The sequence below is a fragment of the Aulostomus chinensis genome, chromosome 19 (assembly GCF_037954235.1).
Source record: "Aulostomus chinensis isolate RoL2024-O1b breed Wild chromosome 19, RoL_Achi_v1.0, whole genome shotgun sequence".
Lineage (NCBI taxonomy): Eukaryota > Metazoa > Chordata > Actinopteri > Syngnathiformes > Aulostomidae > Aulostomus > Aulostomus chinensis.
The window spans coordinates 19,744,151-19,757,420 of NC_141338.1; the positions used below are offsets into that span (position 1 = coordinate 19,744,151).

The following is a 13,270-nucleotide window of genomic DNA, read 5'->3' on the forward strand; positions in this document are numbered from 1 at the left end:
TACAGTCAATTTAGAGTATCAATCAGCCTCGTCCCCTCTTGATGTCTTTGGACTGTGGAGGAAGCTGGAGTACCAGAGAGAACCCACACAGGAACAGGGAGAACATGGAGACTCCACACAGAAAGATCCTGTGATGGAGCCGGGGCTTGAACCCGGAACCTTCTTGCTGTGAGGCCACAGTGCTGACCACTGCACCACCGTGCGGCCCTTAGACTAAAACTACAGTAGAAACACTCCACAGCAATTTTCCTCCAAAATTACCCTCCAATCTCAACTCTGACAGATTAAAAAAAGCTGATTTCAGGCTGGCTAAATTCAGTTCAGGAGAATTAGTGAGCTGATTGAATGTGCAATAAGGGCCGATCAATGTGCTGCGGGGCCTTCATCTCCACCACGACCGACTCCCCCGAGGCAGATCTGGCTCTGCCTCAGCCAGCAGCAGCCTGTCATTCTGGCTCTGGAGTGGTCACACACAGCTGGGACTCTTCCTGGCACACAGTTGAAGCTGCAGAGCTCTGGATGCAAGAAATGTACGAATCTGTGTCACACACAGGTTCTCAGCCCAGGGTCTGACAAAAAAGGTCAAATAGTCCTCCTTGTGTTAGGTTTAAATGTTGCTTTCATACATTTTAGCTGACTGCAGAGTCTCTTAAGGAGAATTTGTGTGAATGCTGCTTGGGTCTTGTTGCTTCAGGTACTGGGGGGCCAGAAATGCTATCCAGGAAATTCAGATTTATCAACAGAGCCTTGAATTCAAAGGCTTCAGAAGCCAGAACACAGCACATTTTTCCGTACTGATATTCACATCGGATTTAACACTTGACACGTGAATTGAAAAATATTCAGCAGTAAAAATTAAGTCGTCAACCAATGTCAGTGTGGACAGGAATGGAGACTGGAGCCTGGTGTTTCAACTCAGGTGAACCCACTTTAAAAGCCTATTGATCCTGGTCCTGCGTGCAAGGAGAGACAGAGCTGCTTTTCTGTTTGTTTGGGGTTTTTTTTCCTGTCTATCATTTTCAACATCAGAATTGCAACGAATGAAGAAGAAAAAAGTGAAAGCTCAGTATCAAAGACGCACAGGAGATTAGAACCTTGAGTTCGGACATAGGAGGTTCACTGGTGACATCACCTCATTGTGTCGCCACGATGCAAACTGCGGATGGGGGTCAGGAGGGGATTTGCAGCTTCGGGAACAATGGGACAGCACTACCAAAATGCCCTTTCACAGTTTGTACCAACCGATCTATTTAAGAAAAAAAAAAAAAACAAGTCCAGAATTGGTTTTCCACAAACAATGAGAAGTTTAAAAAAAAACTCGTGGAGAAATGGCAGCAGAGGTGAGTGTGGCAGCGCTGAGAGCAGTGGTGACATTTCTGGTGTATTTTTTAGTTTCTATTTTTCAAATTTAACAATGTACCAATGCTCGTTGAAGAGGTTTATTTGTGATGGGGGGGGGGGGGGTTGGCTGTTTTCTTTTTTTCCCAGTGGGAAAGAGGCTATAATCAGCTCCAGGGTTTTACTGGCTCGACTGCAGTGGGGCTTTTTTGAACCAGACAAGCTTTTGGACTCTCCACAGTTTGTCACTCTTATCACAGAGTAATGTTTCTAAAAGGCTCGACATTTTAATGGCAACGTTTGAGGTTTTAGGAACGTCGCTGAATATTTGCTACATCATGAGCGGCGCCTGTTACCCTGTCTCTGAGACCAAGCCCAGCTGCAGAGGAAGCACGTTTCAACCGCTGGGATTCGCAGCACCTTCATTGCGATCAGAGCCGGTGATCCTGACACGGTTCCGTCTTCACCACGACGGATCAATGCTGCGCTGGATGCCGCACCCATCCATCTAACATCTGCAGCAACACTTTCCCAACCCAGAGGGAGCAGTCCCCCATCTTTGGCCAGAGAACCAAAAAGCATTGGCCAAACGGAGGAGTACTCGAGGGGTCGAGAAGCACTCTGAGGGAGCAGAACGGCATTCAGGCCACCCAAATGCACTTTTGGTGTGACAACATGGCATGAAAGAAGCTAAAAAAAAGACTCAATCCTCAAACATACCCTGGATGCCGCTGGTATAAATGTATACCAACACAGAGCCCCAACCCCACCTCTGCTACATTGCTAACATTCCAGTGTCAACAACCCTCTGTTGTAATGACTCTAAGCAGGGCAGCCTCCATGGGTCACGGCCTCCCTCACCTACAAGCAGGGGAACATCGCTCTGAAAACATGCATGGAGGCTTGTTCTTTTCTCCATAAAATGTGTGCGCGCGTATGCGTGCATGTGTGTTTGTGTGTGCGTGTCCCTGTGTGTGTGTGTGGATATGTGAGTTTGTGTATATGTGTTTGCAGGAGGTCACATATACACAAAGAGTTCAGCCAGGTGCCACACACAGAGTCCTACGAGTGCAGATTCAACAGGAACGTCTCGGCCCTCCCACGTCTCTCTTCGGCTGGGCCTGTCTGTCATCGCGTGGCTCCTGCACACCCTCACACGTCTCTCAACTCGAATTTCACCATAGTCGGTGTAGATTTTTTCACTTTGGCCAAATATTTTATTGAAGGATATTCATCTTCCGTTCTTAACATCTCTGCCCCTGACAGGGCTGAATGCGTAGCCAGCTGGGAAAGTTCACGCTGCAGTTTCAGACAGAGAGAGAGGATACGCTGATCCCTTCGGGGAGAGATAAACATTTACTTTTCCATGAGGAGCTGGCGATAGCAGTTCAAGCTGCCTGAAAATGAGGGAGAGATTAAAGGGGAGAAGGAAAGGAAAGGAAAAGAGATAGAAAGGAAATACATGACACCGTAATTTGGATTTCACACACAACTCCAAAAACAATGTTTGACCTGGTTTTGTTGTTGTTGTTGTTGTTGCTTTAAAGTGGCCACAACCACATAGGCACTCAGCTCAGGCAGGTTGCTGGAGAAGAGGGATTTGAGGAAGAAGATTTGATTGGTTTGACAGGAAACATTTAAATAGTCGCCCGGAACGACCTCACAGTACAGGAACTGTACTCATGAATCCAGTGTTTTCCCTTCTCCTGTGAACTTCAAACTTTTGAGCAGCTGCAACCTTCGTATTTAAACTTCAGCCCCCAGCGGTCGGAAACATTTGGCAGTCAGACAAACCTCACAACTTCTGCAGTCACGCTGGTATTTAATTAAAAAAAAAAAGAAAAGACTTTTGTTGCATTATACTCAGACTTATAAAACATATACTCTATTCTAATGACATCAAACATCCAATGGAATTTAACTTAGACTTTTTCACGATAGCTATCAAAAGACACTTCGAGGTACTTCTCGTACAGAGCTGTCTAGAGAATAATTGGGATTCATTTACCGATACTTGGGTTTCTGGGTGCTAAGCTCGGTGGTCTTACAGTGTCCTGAGGTCTTGTCCTTTCTGTTTGGAGTTTGCATGCGTCTCCCCATGTCTGCTCTGGTCTCCTTCACCATCCAAACCAAGTCAGTGCTTGTGACAAATAAAAATGGAGTTGGGTAGACTCGCTGCTCCGTAGAGAATGGGCTCAAAGAGGGGACAAACTGTGTCGCATGTGTAAAATCATCTTCTTTTTCTTAGTTCTAGAAACCGGACGATAGTCGTTTATGGATTTGCCGTTGTCCAAGTAAGAACCCTGGATGAATCAGTTCAGTGATGGAAATACATCTGCTTCAGGGATGGTAGGTGGCTGTAACCCTCCTTCCAGCTGGTTACAGTCAGACTGGCTCAATTTATGTGTCTCATACCAGGCAAGTCAGCAGGTGGTCAGCTGTTTAATTGACCTAAATAAGTGACTTCAACCGCGTCCAGGTGTTTTAGAGTCGTTCACTCCTCAAGCTAAGACAGCATCAAGTCTGCTCGGCAATCCGTCCAGACATTTGTTGTCTCTACCCGAGCAGCCAGCGTGAGCGCCGTTCAACATCCAGGTTAAATATGGCGTCCAACTTAATGAACACCAGGAGGCCAATCTGAGGCGAACTGACTCAAGTACATGCCTGGGCGTGTCGGTCCAGCTTCAGTAAGACCGGCTCAACACTGAAAACCTAAGTTTGAGTCGGACCAGCAGGGTAGATCAATATTTCTCGTATCACGTAAACGTACAATTTACCAATAACATAAATGAACATATAATTAAATCACTGAGTTGCTGAGGGAGGACAGCAAACTGCTCTGGGAGAGTGAGACGGGTACAGGCGAGAGAGACGGGAGGACGGAGAGATGCTAAAATACGATTTTCAGGTCGAGGATACATTCATCACACCTCCGTTATACACACACCTGTAAAATGAAAATGTTCACGCACACAGCAGCAGAGAAGGATCTAGAACAAACAACTGAAGATGCCCACAGGTGAACGACTGCAAAAAGTCAAATAATGCTTTATTTTGTTCCCCAGTTGTTATTTTAGAAAAAGAAAAAAAAGAATTTATATGCCTTCATGGTTTTAATCCGAATTTTTTCAGTGATTTTGCAAATATCTCGTACTTTCAAAACATCTTTCGGAACGGATCCTATATTACAAGCTAAGCGTTTGTCTTGAAATTTCGACAAAAACTGACAAACGTGAGAAAAAAAAGACAGAAACAATATGTTATTGCTCAGTTCAATATAAAGATGATGGAATGGATTTTTCTTTCCAGTGCAGAATTATGATTATGGCCTGTGTACAAGCAGCAAACGGAGGGGCTGTAACTCCTGTGTGACGACATGAACACCCGGTGGCACTTTAATGGACGTTCATTCATAAAGACAGGGAAAAAAAAATCAGACTGTGGAGATCAATCTTCTGTTCACGTCCCTTCAGGTGACCTCACTTCGAACGCTGTGAGGCGAACCTGCGGCTCCGAGCACTGTGATGAAACAGCGTGGGATGTACGACCGTGCGGGAAACTCCCGTGTGAGAGTTTTTGTGTTTGACAGTCGTCTCATAAGGCCATGAGAACATTAGGAGACACCGCTGTGTGTGGAGCTGCAGTCCCACTGACCCTAATTTATAATGACTCCATTGTCTTGGAGACACAGACGTATATCAAGCATAAATGAAGTAGGACAGGCACTTAGCCAGGGAGATGAGGTGATTATGGCTCATGGATTAGTCTGCCTGGGTGAGATGGGTGATCTGCTGACTCGCACGCACGCACACACGCACGCACACACACACACACGTCCATGCAAGCTCATAAACACTTGAGCATTTACATGACACATGCTGGCACACACGCAAGGACCTCAGCGCAACACCCAAACTAACCCAGCGTGAGGTGGGTTTGCTGTAAACAAAGCCCACTCAGCCGCCGCACCAGTGCCCGGGGGATGGGTGGCGAACAGTAGGTGCACATCACCAGGATTGAAAACTGCTGTTGGTGGGGAGTCTGGTTTGATCTCAGCCAAACAGAGTAGGTTCGTACCCAGAGATGAATCATCACAAAGATACGTGTGACAGCCTGCGCCCCCAGAATCAAAAAACTGACCCCCATGCATGCACCGAGGAGAACAAAGGCACTGCTCTGCTCCACCGCCAGTGGGGTCACGCAGTTGCACTCGGATCATTTGATTGTTAATCTAAGAACCCAACAACTATATCTGACAATTTTAGCCTCGGGGAACAAGGGGGTTCCAGAGTAGCAAGTGGACACCAGGTCCAAGACTTCTGGTTCTGTCCCCTGCTCATTATTTCCCGTCCGTAGAGCGACTTGCAACGTTTGCATGGAGTTGAAAGACGATGAATACCAGCAGATTATTTCAGCCCAGTGGACGCTCACGGAGCAGCTGAAGACGGCTACGCTGGCTTTGTTAAATCATCGGACCGAAGCAATTTTCTGAAATAAAATAGAAATAAAAAAGAAATACAGGCACTGGAAAAAGCACTGCCTTGTATATTTGTTTCATTTCTTGATTTAAAGAAATCTGTTCATCTTTTAGAAATAGAATCTCGATCGGGTGTTTTAACCTGTAATTGATCTCCCACACGTGAAAAGACTTGTTAGGGTTCTTGAATTACAATCGTGTGGTCAAAACGTTACGCTGAGATAAAGAGTAACGTTAGTTCGTGTAACGAGATGATTTCTCCACAATCCAGTCAAATGTACTTTGCTATACATTGTTTTTTTTTGTTGTTGTCTGATGATTTTGAAAAGAAAAGGGGGGCATTATTTCCCCACTAAGAGAAACGATTGTATTTGATTGTAGAGTAATAAATCGGAGTTCCTGTCAGAAGCGGAGTAACTTGGCGTGGTACGTTGTGAGTTTGAATGTGAAGGCACACACTGGCTCCTGCAGCTTCAAGACGCTGTGAGGGGCTTTCAAAGTGCAGTAAAGTTATCTTGCTCTGAGGCAGCAAGGTGAACCACTTATCTGCTCAGTCGCGAGCAATAAAGCGTTTGATATGATATATATGAGGCATTTGATGCGATGTCTGCCCAACGCTCTCTCGCCATCTCTTCATTTAACGGGGGCTCCCCCCTGAATACAGAATTTCTCGACGTGATGAAAATATTAACTGTTGCTCTACGCTATTTCACTTTGTTTTGAACGGAGTGCACATATTTTGGCATCAGAGGGGCTAAAGAGATGGCAAGGAGCTCTGAGCCCAGCAAGATGAAGGGGCAACCGGGCCGCTCGGAGAAAAAAGAGGCCGTCTGTGGACAGGAGCCACAGGCTGAGTGACTGCTTACAATCCTGCTGGTACCCAGCGGCCCTAAGAGAGAGCTTCCTCCGCAGTATTGTAGTGATGAGGAGGATTAGTTCAACTACCTGGCTCAGCTCAGTCTGGATCTGCTCGACTCACTGATAGTCCGGCTCCGACCCTCACCCAGGCGTAGCTGTGTTCTCTCAAAACTTACAATCAACATCTCATTCCATTCAGCAGATAAAAACAAAACAAAAACAAAAAACACTCTCTTTCAAAAAGAAAAAAAAAAAGTCCTGTGAATTAGATTCGCAGACATCTTATGGTGATTTATCCCCTTTTCACCACTACGCGGCGCGCTGAGTCCTGAACCCAAACCGCTGCTCGACGCGGAGCCACAGATGTGAAGGCTTCCAGAGGAAGTGAGGGATGTGGAGCCACTGGAAGGAGCGCAGATGGAGCGGTGAAGGGAACTCCTTACGGAGACACCAGAGCAGAAAAGAAACGTTCGCTCTTCGCCCTGAAACAAGACGAACCCGCAGATTTTCTCCGATAAAAGTTTTCCTTGCGCGGTTGCTACACTTGAATCAGTAAATTTGAATAAACTGTAAAACAAAAACCGTCGAGTAGAAACTCGCGGCAGAGTAAACCACTTGTTATTCAGCGGCTGCATTAAGTTCAGCAAGTGAAGGGGGGGGGGGGGGGGCTTGTTGAGACTTTTATGAGATGATATCTGGGATCCAGGGAAGCACAGTTGCCCCCCCCCCCCCGTCCCCTCATCCTCAACCGGCGGAGGGATGTTGGTTTTGTAAGTGAAACGGTCGTTATTTAAATGCCAGCCAATCAGAAAGCGTGTAACTGTGCGCTGCAACAAAAAAAGGCTAACAACTTTGCTGCACTCACAAGCAAACAACCTGATGAGAGGCTGCACGTTGACGTGATGAAACGTCTCCTCTTCAGGGTGATCGTCCTCATGAGAGGAACATGTGATCTGAAAACCGAGCGAAGCTGAACCGACTGTCTCTCTGCTCGATGAACTGATAAAAACGAAGCTCAAACCAACGAATTCATCACCAAAAGTGAACGATCCAACAGGCGAGGCGGATATTTTTTACAGTGTGCCTGGCACAATAGGACAGAGAGAGACAGAGAGAGAGAGAGAGAGAGAGAGAGATGGGGGGCGGCGAGAACAGGGGGTGGGGGTGCCGGAGGAGGAGGGGGTTGGACCGGGGGAGCATGGCCGCAGGAGCCAGGGCACAGCACAGACTCGCTTTGCTTCCTCCAGCTTCACACCACCGCTGCCCGCGCGCTCTCGGTCGTGTGGCGGAGCCACTTGTCGTTGGTCGCGGGGACGGCTCGTCCGGAGACTGCGTGTCTGCGAGTGGCTGACTGGATCTGCGTGGATTCCTCGGGCATCTCCGGGGCTGAAGCTGCGCGTTCAAAGGATTCACAGCGAACCGAGCAGAGGGGAGCCTCAGAGGGAGAGGAGAGCTCCGAGGATTTTATCTTGTAGTTTTCCCTCTGCGCCGTGGAACATTTACTGTCACATCGTGGGGTTTCTCCTCTGCGCACGCAGCGCTGCCTCCTCTCAGGGAAATTCTGTTCGAGTTGGAGAAACTGTTGGCTGCGCTGGAGTTGAGCCTCGGCGCCTGCTGAAATATTCAGGATTTTCTGTCTTGTCAGTTTAATTTGATTTTTTTTAGAAATTCAAGCAAAGTGAAAACCCGCCGCTATTAAACGGAGGACTGAGGTTGTCGCGGTTTGATGTTGATAGAAAGAGGAGCTGAAAGGCGTGAAGTGAACTCCTGATTTCATCCATCATCTCTAGACCGAGGAGGGACCCCTGATCCATGTGGCCTCATCAGAGTCCAAGAGCAACAAACATGCCGCAGGTGGACATGATCCTCTTCTTCATCCTCATCATAGGGATGTGTGTGTATGGCCAGGACCCGGCTTCCAAGGTGGTGTCCGACCGCTACGCCGTTTATTGGAATCGGACCAACCCCAAGTAAGTAGACCGGCCGCTCACTGCGCTCTCCTGCAGGGGACTCGTCGGCCCACGGGGCCCCAAACACTGAAACGCTGCCGGTTGAGGCTGAACTTCAACCGGTTGTAGTTTTCAGAGCGACCACTGCTCCTTCTGAGTTCTTATGGAGAGACAAGGCGATGATTCCAAACGTGAATCACGAATGAATTCACATTTAAAAAGAGCTCCTTGTAGCGTCGCTCACACATTCAGCATTTGTCCTCCTGAATGTTGCTGACGGCAGGAAATCACTCAGCGCATCTCTGCGTCACCTGTTCACACCTGAGAGGCGACTTGCACTTGACAGTTGAACAGAAGTGCTTTTACACACGCAGAAAAAAATATACGTGTGTGTGTGTGTATATATTTTTACATTGTATATATATATTATATACACACAGATGAAGGCCATGGCCATATTATCTGGCGCACATTCTTATGCGCCATTACGCATCAAACCCGCGGCTTTGCGCCACATTCAGGCGCTGCGACAAGTCTAAGCTGGAGTCTTCAGGTGCTGCTGAGTCGCCTCCACTCTGCTATCGATTTAAGTTTAAAGTGAAGACCGACTCATCCTGCGAGACTTTAAATGTCTTAATTATTGGATGTTAAGTTTCTATGTTTTTTAAAAAAAAAAAATTATTTGGGAATCACGTCCCTCTGTTGAAGTGCTGATCGGACGCAGTGTGTGAGCAGGCGTGTGTTCGTGTGTTTCGGCTGACGAGACACCAGAAATATTTCGAGGGTTTCCGGCTTTTTTTCAGCGAGTTTGACTGTTCATCTAAAATCTTATGATTTTTCGCACATTTGAGTGTCATTTCTCTTCTCTATCTCCCTCCCTTGGTGACTCACCAAGTTTACCCAGACACACACACACACGCGCACACACACACACACACACACACATACACACTCGTGATGAGTGCGTGTCGCTGTGTCTCAGTTGGAGAACGTGTTTGTTCGCTGAGCGGCTGCCCCGCACCAGTCGTGAAATGTATATCAATATTTGCTGGAGGACAAGAAACTGGTCTGCTGGGCTTCAAAGTAAAACGCAACACAGGGCTGTGGAACTTGAGGCAAAGTGTGTGTGTGTGTGTGTGTGTGTGTGTGTGTGTGTGTGTGTGTGTGTGTGCGCGCGCGCGCGCGTGCGCAGAGACTTAGCTATTTCAGAGCTGAACTGTCAGGATGCTAATAATACAAATGCAAATGTGGTGACATCAAAGGTGGGTGATGGAGTTCCTGCTCCACCGACAGGCAGATATCTGAGTCTGATAACAGTCCTCTGTCCCACTCACAGGCTTCTTCGATTTTTCTTGGCCCTCAAACAGCCACCAGATCCCAAGTCTGGTTTCTTGGTTGCTATGTTCCCCCGTCCAAGTGCCCCCTCCCCTTCCTCAGTCCTGGCCCACGCTGGGGCAGACAATAAGGGGGCACACAGGGATATTTCAGGAGCTGGCCAAGACGCAGCATGATGCCGGGTCTTGTGAGACATCCACACATGCTGAGGTCACACACTTGGTCGTAACCAGGCGAGTTGCAGGTTAAGCAGCACAGAGGAGACCGTTGTCAGGGTCAAAACCGGGGCAGTACCGCCAGCTATGGGGCCCTGTGTCGGCTTCGGCACGGCCCCCTGCCTGGACTTTGTCTCGGCAGAAAGGACGCTAAATAAATGAGTAACTCTAAATGACTGTCTCCTTTTCTCATTCATGACTTTAATCTAAACCTGGCCCAGGCTGGATAATGTAATCTTAAAGCTGGGGGCCTCTTGACCTGCAGCGGAACCTAACAGTATTCCATACAAGTTGGCGGGGCCCGTTTCCCTGCTGTTTGATGTCCCCACACTCCCTCTTGGAGCCCTAGGAACCTGCTGTAGAGTCTTCCAGATGAGCTCTTACCCCCTTCTGCTTCCTCTGCTGCTTATTTGACCAAAGTGGGGAAAAAATGTACCCAGAGCAGCAGTCCACACTCAGCCATTCATGAAAACCTCTACAGGGGCTTGAGAATTGAAATGGGAAATGAGACGTGAAAAATTGAAATATGGCATATATTCCCCCCCCCCCCCAAGTGTTTCTATTGTTCAAAAATGTAAATGTATTTATTTCTGTGTGCATTTTTGTGACGCTTTCATGGGAGGGAAACATCTTCGGTGCTGGTACTTGATGAGGCTCAGAGTGCCGGAGGGGGGATTTATAGCCGTGAGCTTGGAGTCTGAAGACAGCGAGTATAAGCTACTTAATGAAATTAAACAAAACTCCAGCATCTGGGAGCAGGCGGGGACTCAACCGATGTCACCCTCACCCCCCCACACCCCCCAAAAAAAAGAATAAATGTGCTCTTTTGTTCCGTATCAGTCCATCGTTTGTTCCGCCAGGAGGCTGCAGGTAAATCTTCATCACATTGTTTGGTCTCCTCAGAGTGGATCTGCTTCTCAGGGGACGTGAGAGCCGTGAACATAGTTGCTATGCAGGTTTGAAGGATCTAGAAACGGTCCCTGGTGGGAAATAGTAGTGATTGTGGCCAAGAAAACTCTCACGGATTTCTGTGAGTTCACACTAATGATGGTAATTGCCGTGCCCTATTGATGGGAACTTTCAGCTGTAATCACACACACGCTTTGGTTACACTCCGTCACAAAATGTACCTTAAGAATGACGCCAGGCTTACAACTGCAGAACAGCTGGAAAGTCTCCTTGCTAATCTTTCGACTGATGCTGCAATCGTAATATTATTGACAATATTTGATTTGCGACGTCGTCCGCATTTTGATGGCAGAACGTGTCTGAAGGAGGAATGTTGGGTTCTCTCCGCAGTGCCTCGACCGCCTGGAGAACGGGGGTTTTATTGGGTGGTTCAGCGAGATTTACTGTCGTTTCTAGTCGCTATTCTTTGTACAGTAGCTGGTGAATCATTCATTGGTGTGTGTGTGTGTGTGTGTGTGTGTGGTGGGGGGGTGCGCGTGTGCACTGCACACTCAGCTGACACACACAACCTAACACAACTTTTGTTTACTTGTGGAACCAAAAACAACAACAACAAAAGGCTGTTCACATATGCATTGGATCTTGGTTTGTGTCAGGGTTCGTTTTTTTTTTTTTTTTTTAACTGTGTGTGTGTGTGTGTGTGTGTGTGTGTGTGTGTGTGTGTGTCCCAACCCTTGAGAGCCCTGGCAAACGTAGAGGCTCCAGTGACCCGGAATTTGTCCAGGTCACGATGGGATTTTGCTAAAACTGAAGTAACCTGTTCAACCCTGGTTCATTCTTTGTCAAATACCGTGGTCACGTTCAAAGTTGTTGGAACGCGTTTATGTTGGCCAGCTGGTGGGAAAGTCGCCTCAACTCAGCAGAGGATTATTTGTACTTTGTTGCAGTTAAACAAGAACAACTGAGGCGCTAATCGTCGAACTGGGGCTGACAAAAAAAGAGCGCCAATATCTGAGCTGCTCTGTTGGTGGCGAACACGTAAACAAGCAGCGACAGCCATTTGATAATTGGTCTTGGAATCATTTAAGCGTTATTTAAGAATTCATTGACAATTTTTTTAAACAATTTTCACTTTTTAAACGACAGTATTATGTAGCGGACAGTACGACAACTGTTCATTCATTTGATATCCGCAGTCATGCTCGTAAGCGTTGTGGTTTCATCGAGATGAACTAAGGACAAACTTGTTTGTGGGACTTGACTGTACTTTTTTAACTCTGTTGATTGAGTTGTAAATGTTGAAAAGTTGGAAATGTAGTGGTTTTGGTACATTAAAGGGCACAGCACCTTCTGACAGGGAATCAACAATTCATGAAGCATCAATTTATTATTGATCAACTCAGAGAAACCCTTAACTTTCTACTAATTATCACTTTATTAAAACTGGGTGTGACTTTGTTTCCCCCTTTGAAATTGAGAGCAGTCACAACAGCACTGTGTGGGGGGTGCAGACTTGGTCTTTTCAGTCTGGTAAAGTGTTGTGTTTTTGGAGAGAGAAAGACATTTTTCTATTTTTTCGCTGAACATTAAGCGTGTCAGTACATACGAACTAGCAAGGGAACGCTGCCACAGACAAAATCAAAAAGCTCCAGATGCCCTACGGTGAAATGCAGAGTCACCTGGCGCGGCTGAGGTTGTAATCGCCTGGAAAGAGAAATAAAACAGTTTACTCCAGTAAATGAACTCTTGCCTTGATTACATTTTATTTACGCACATGTAAAATTCCCATTCTCAAAATGCACCCAAGTGAAAGGAAGAAGTTGCCTACGTAAAGTGCGCTTCAAGTATAAATTACTTGTTACTTTTTTTTGTAACAGTGTGATGGTTGTGTTTCTTGTGTATGGAGAAGAAGGACAAGTACTTCATATTTCTGTCAGAGGACGACGGTGGGGGCAACGTTACCATGGACCAGGCAGCACTGCAGGAGAAAATGAGAAATATGAGAAGTCGGCACGTTGTTTTTGGCGTCTTAAGATTCACGCCTTTGGTTTGTGAGGTTGTTCACGTTTCCAAACCCAGTTGGCACAAGACAAAGGATCTGTGAGAATATTACGCGTTTGACGTTGGCGTAACGCTGAGATGGGAAAACGACCGTCTTAGAATTGCTGATGTGTCAGTTTGGCCGATCT

The 13,270-nt window shown here is 46.9% G+C and overlaps 1 protein-coding gene across 1 annotated transcript in view; it reads left to right on the forward strand.

Moving 5' to 3' along the window:
* The first annotated feature begins 7,879 nt into the window (after positions 1-7,879).
* LOC147244312 (ephrin-A5b-like) overlaps positions 7,880-13,270 on the forward strand; it is an 80,084-nt gene continuing 74,693 nt past the window's right edge. The window contains exon 1 of the mRNA XM_086187927.1: positions 7,880-8,643. Within this exon, the coding sequence (XP_086044053.1) occupies positions 8,486-8,643 (158 nt within the window). The 5' untranslated portion in view covers positions 7,880-8,485. The remainder of the gene's footprint in view (positions 8,644-13,270) is intronic.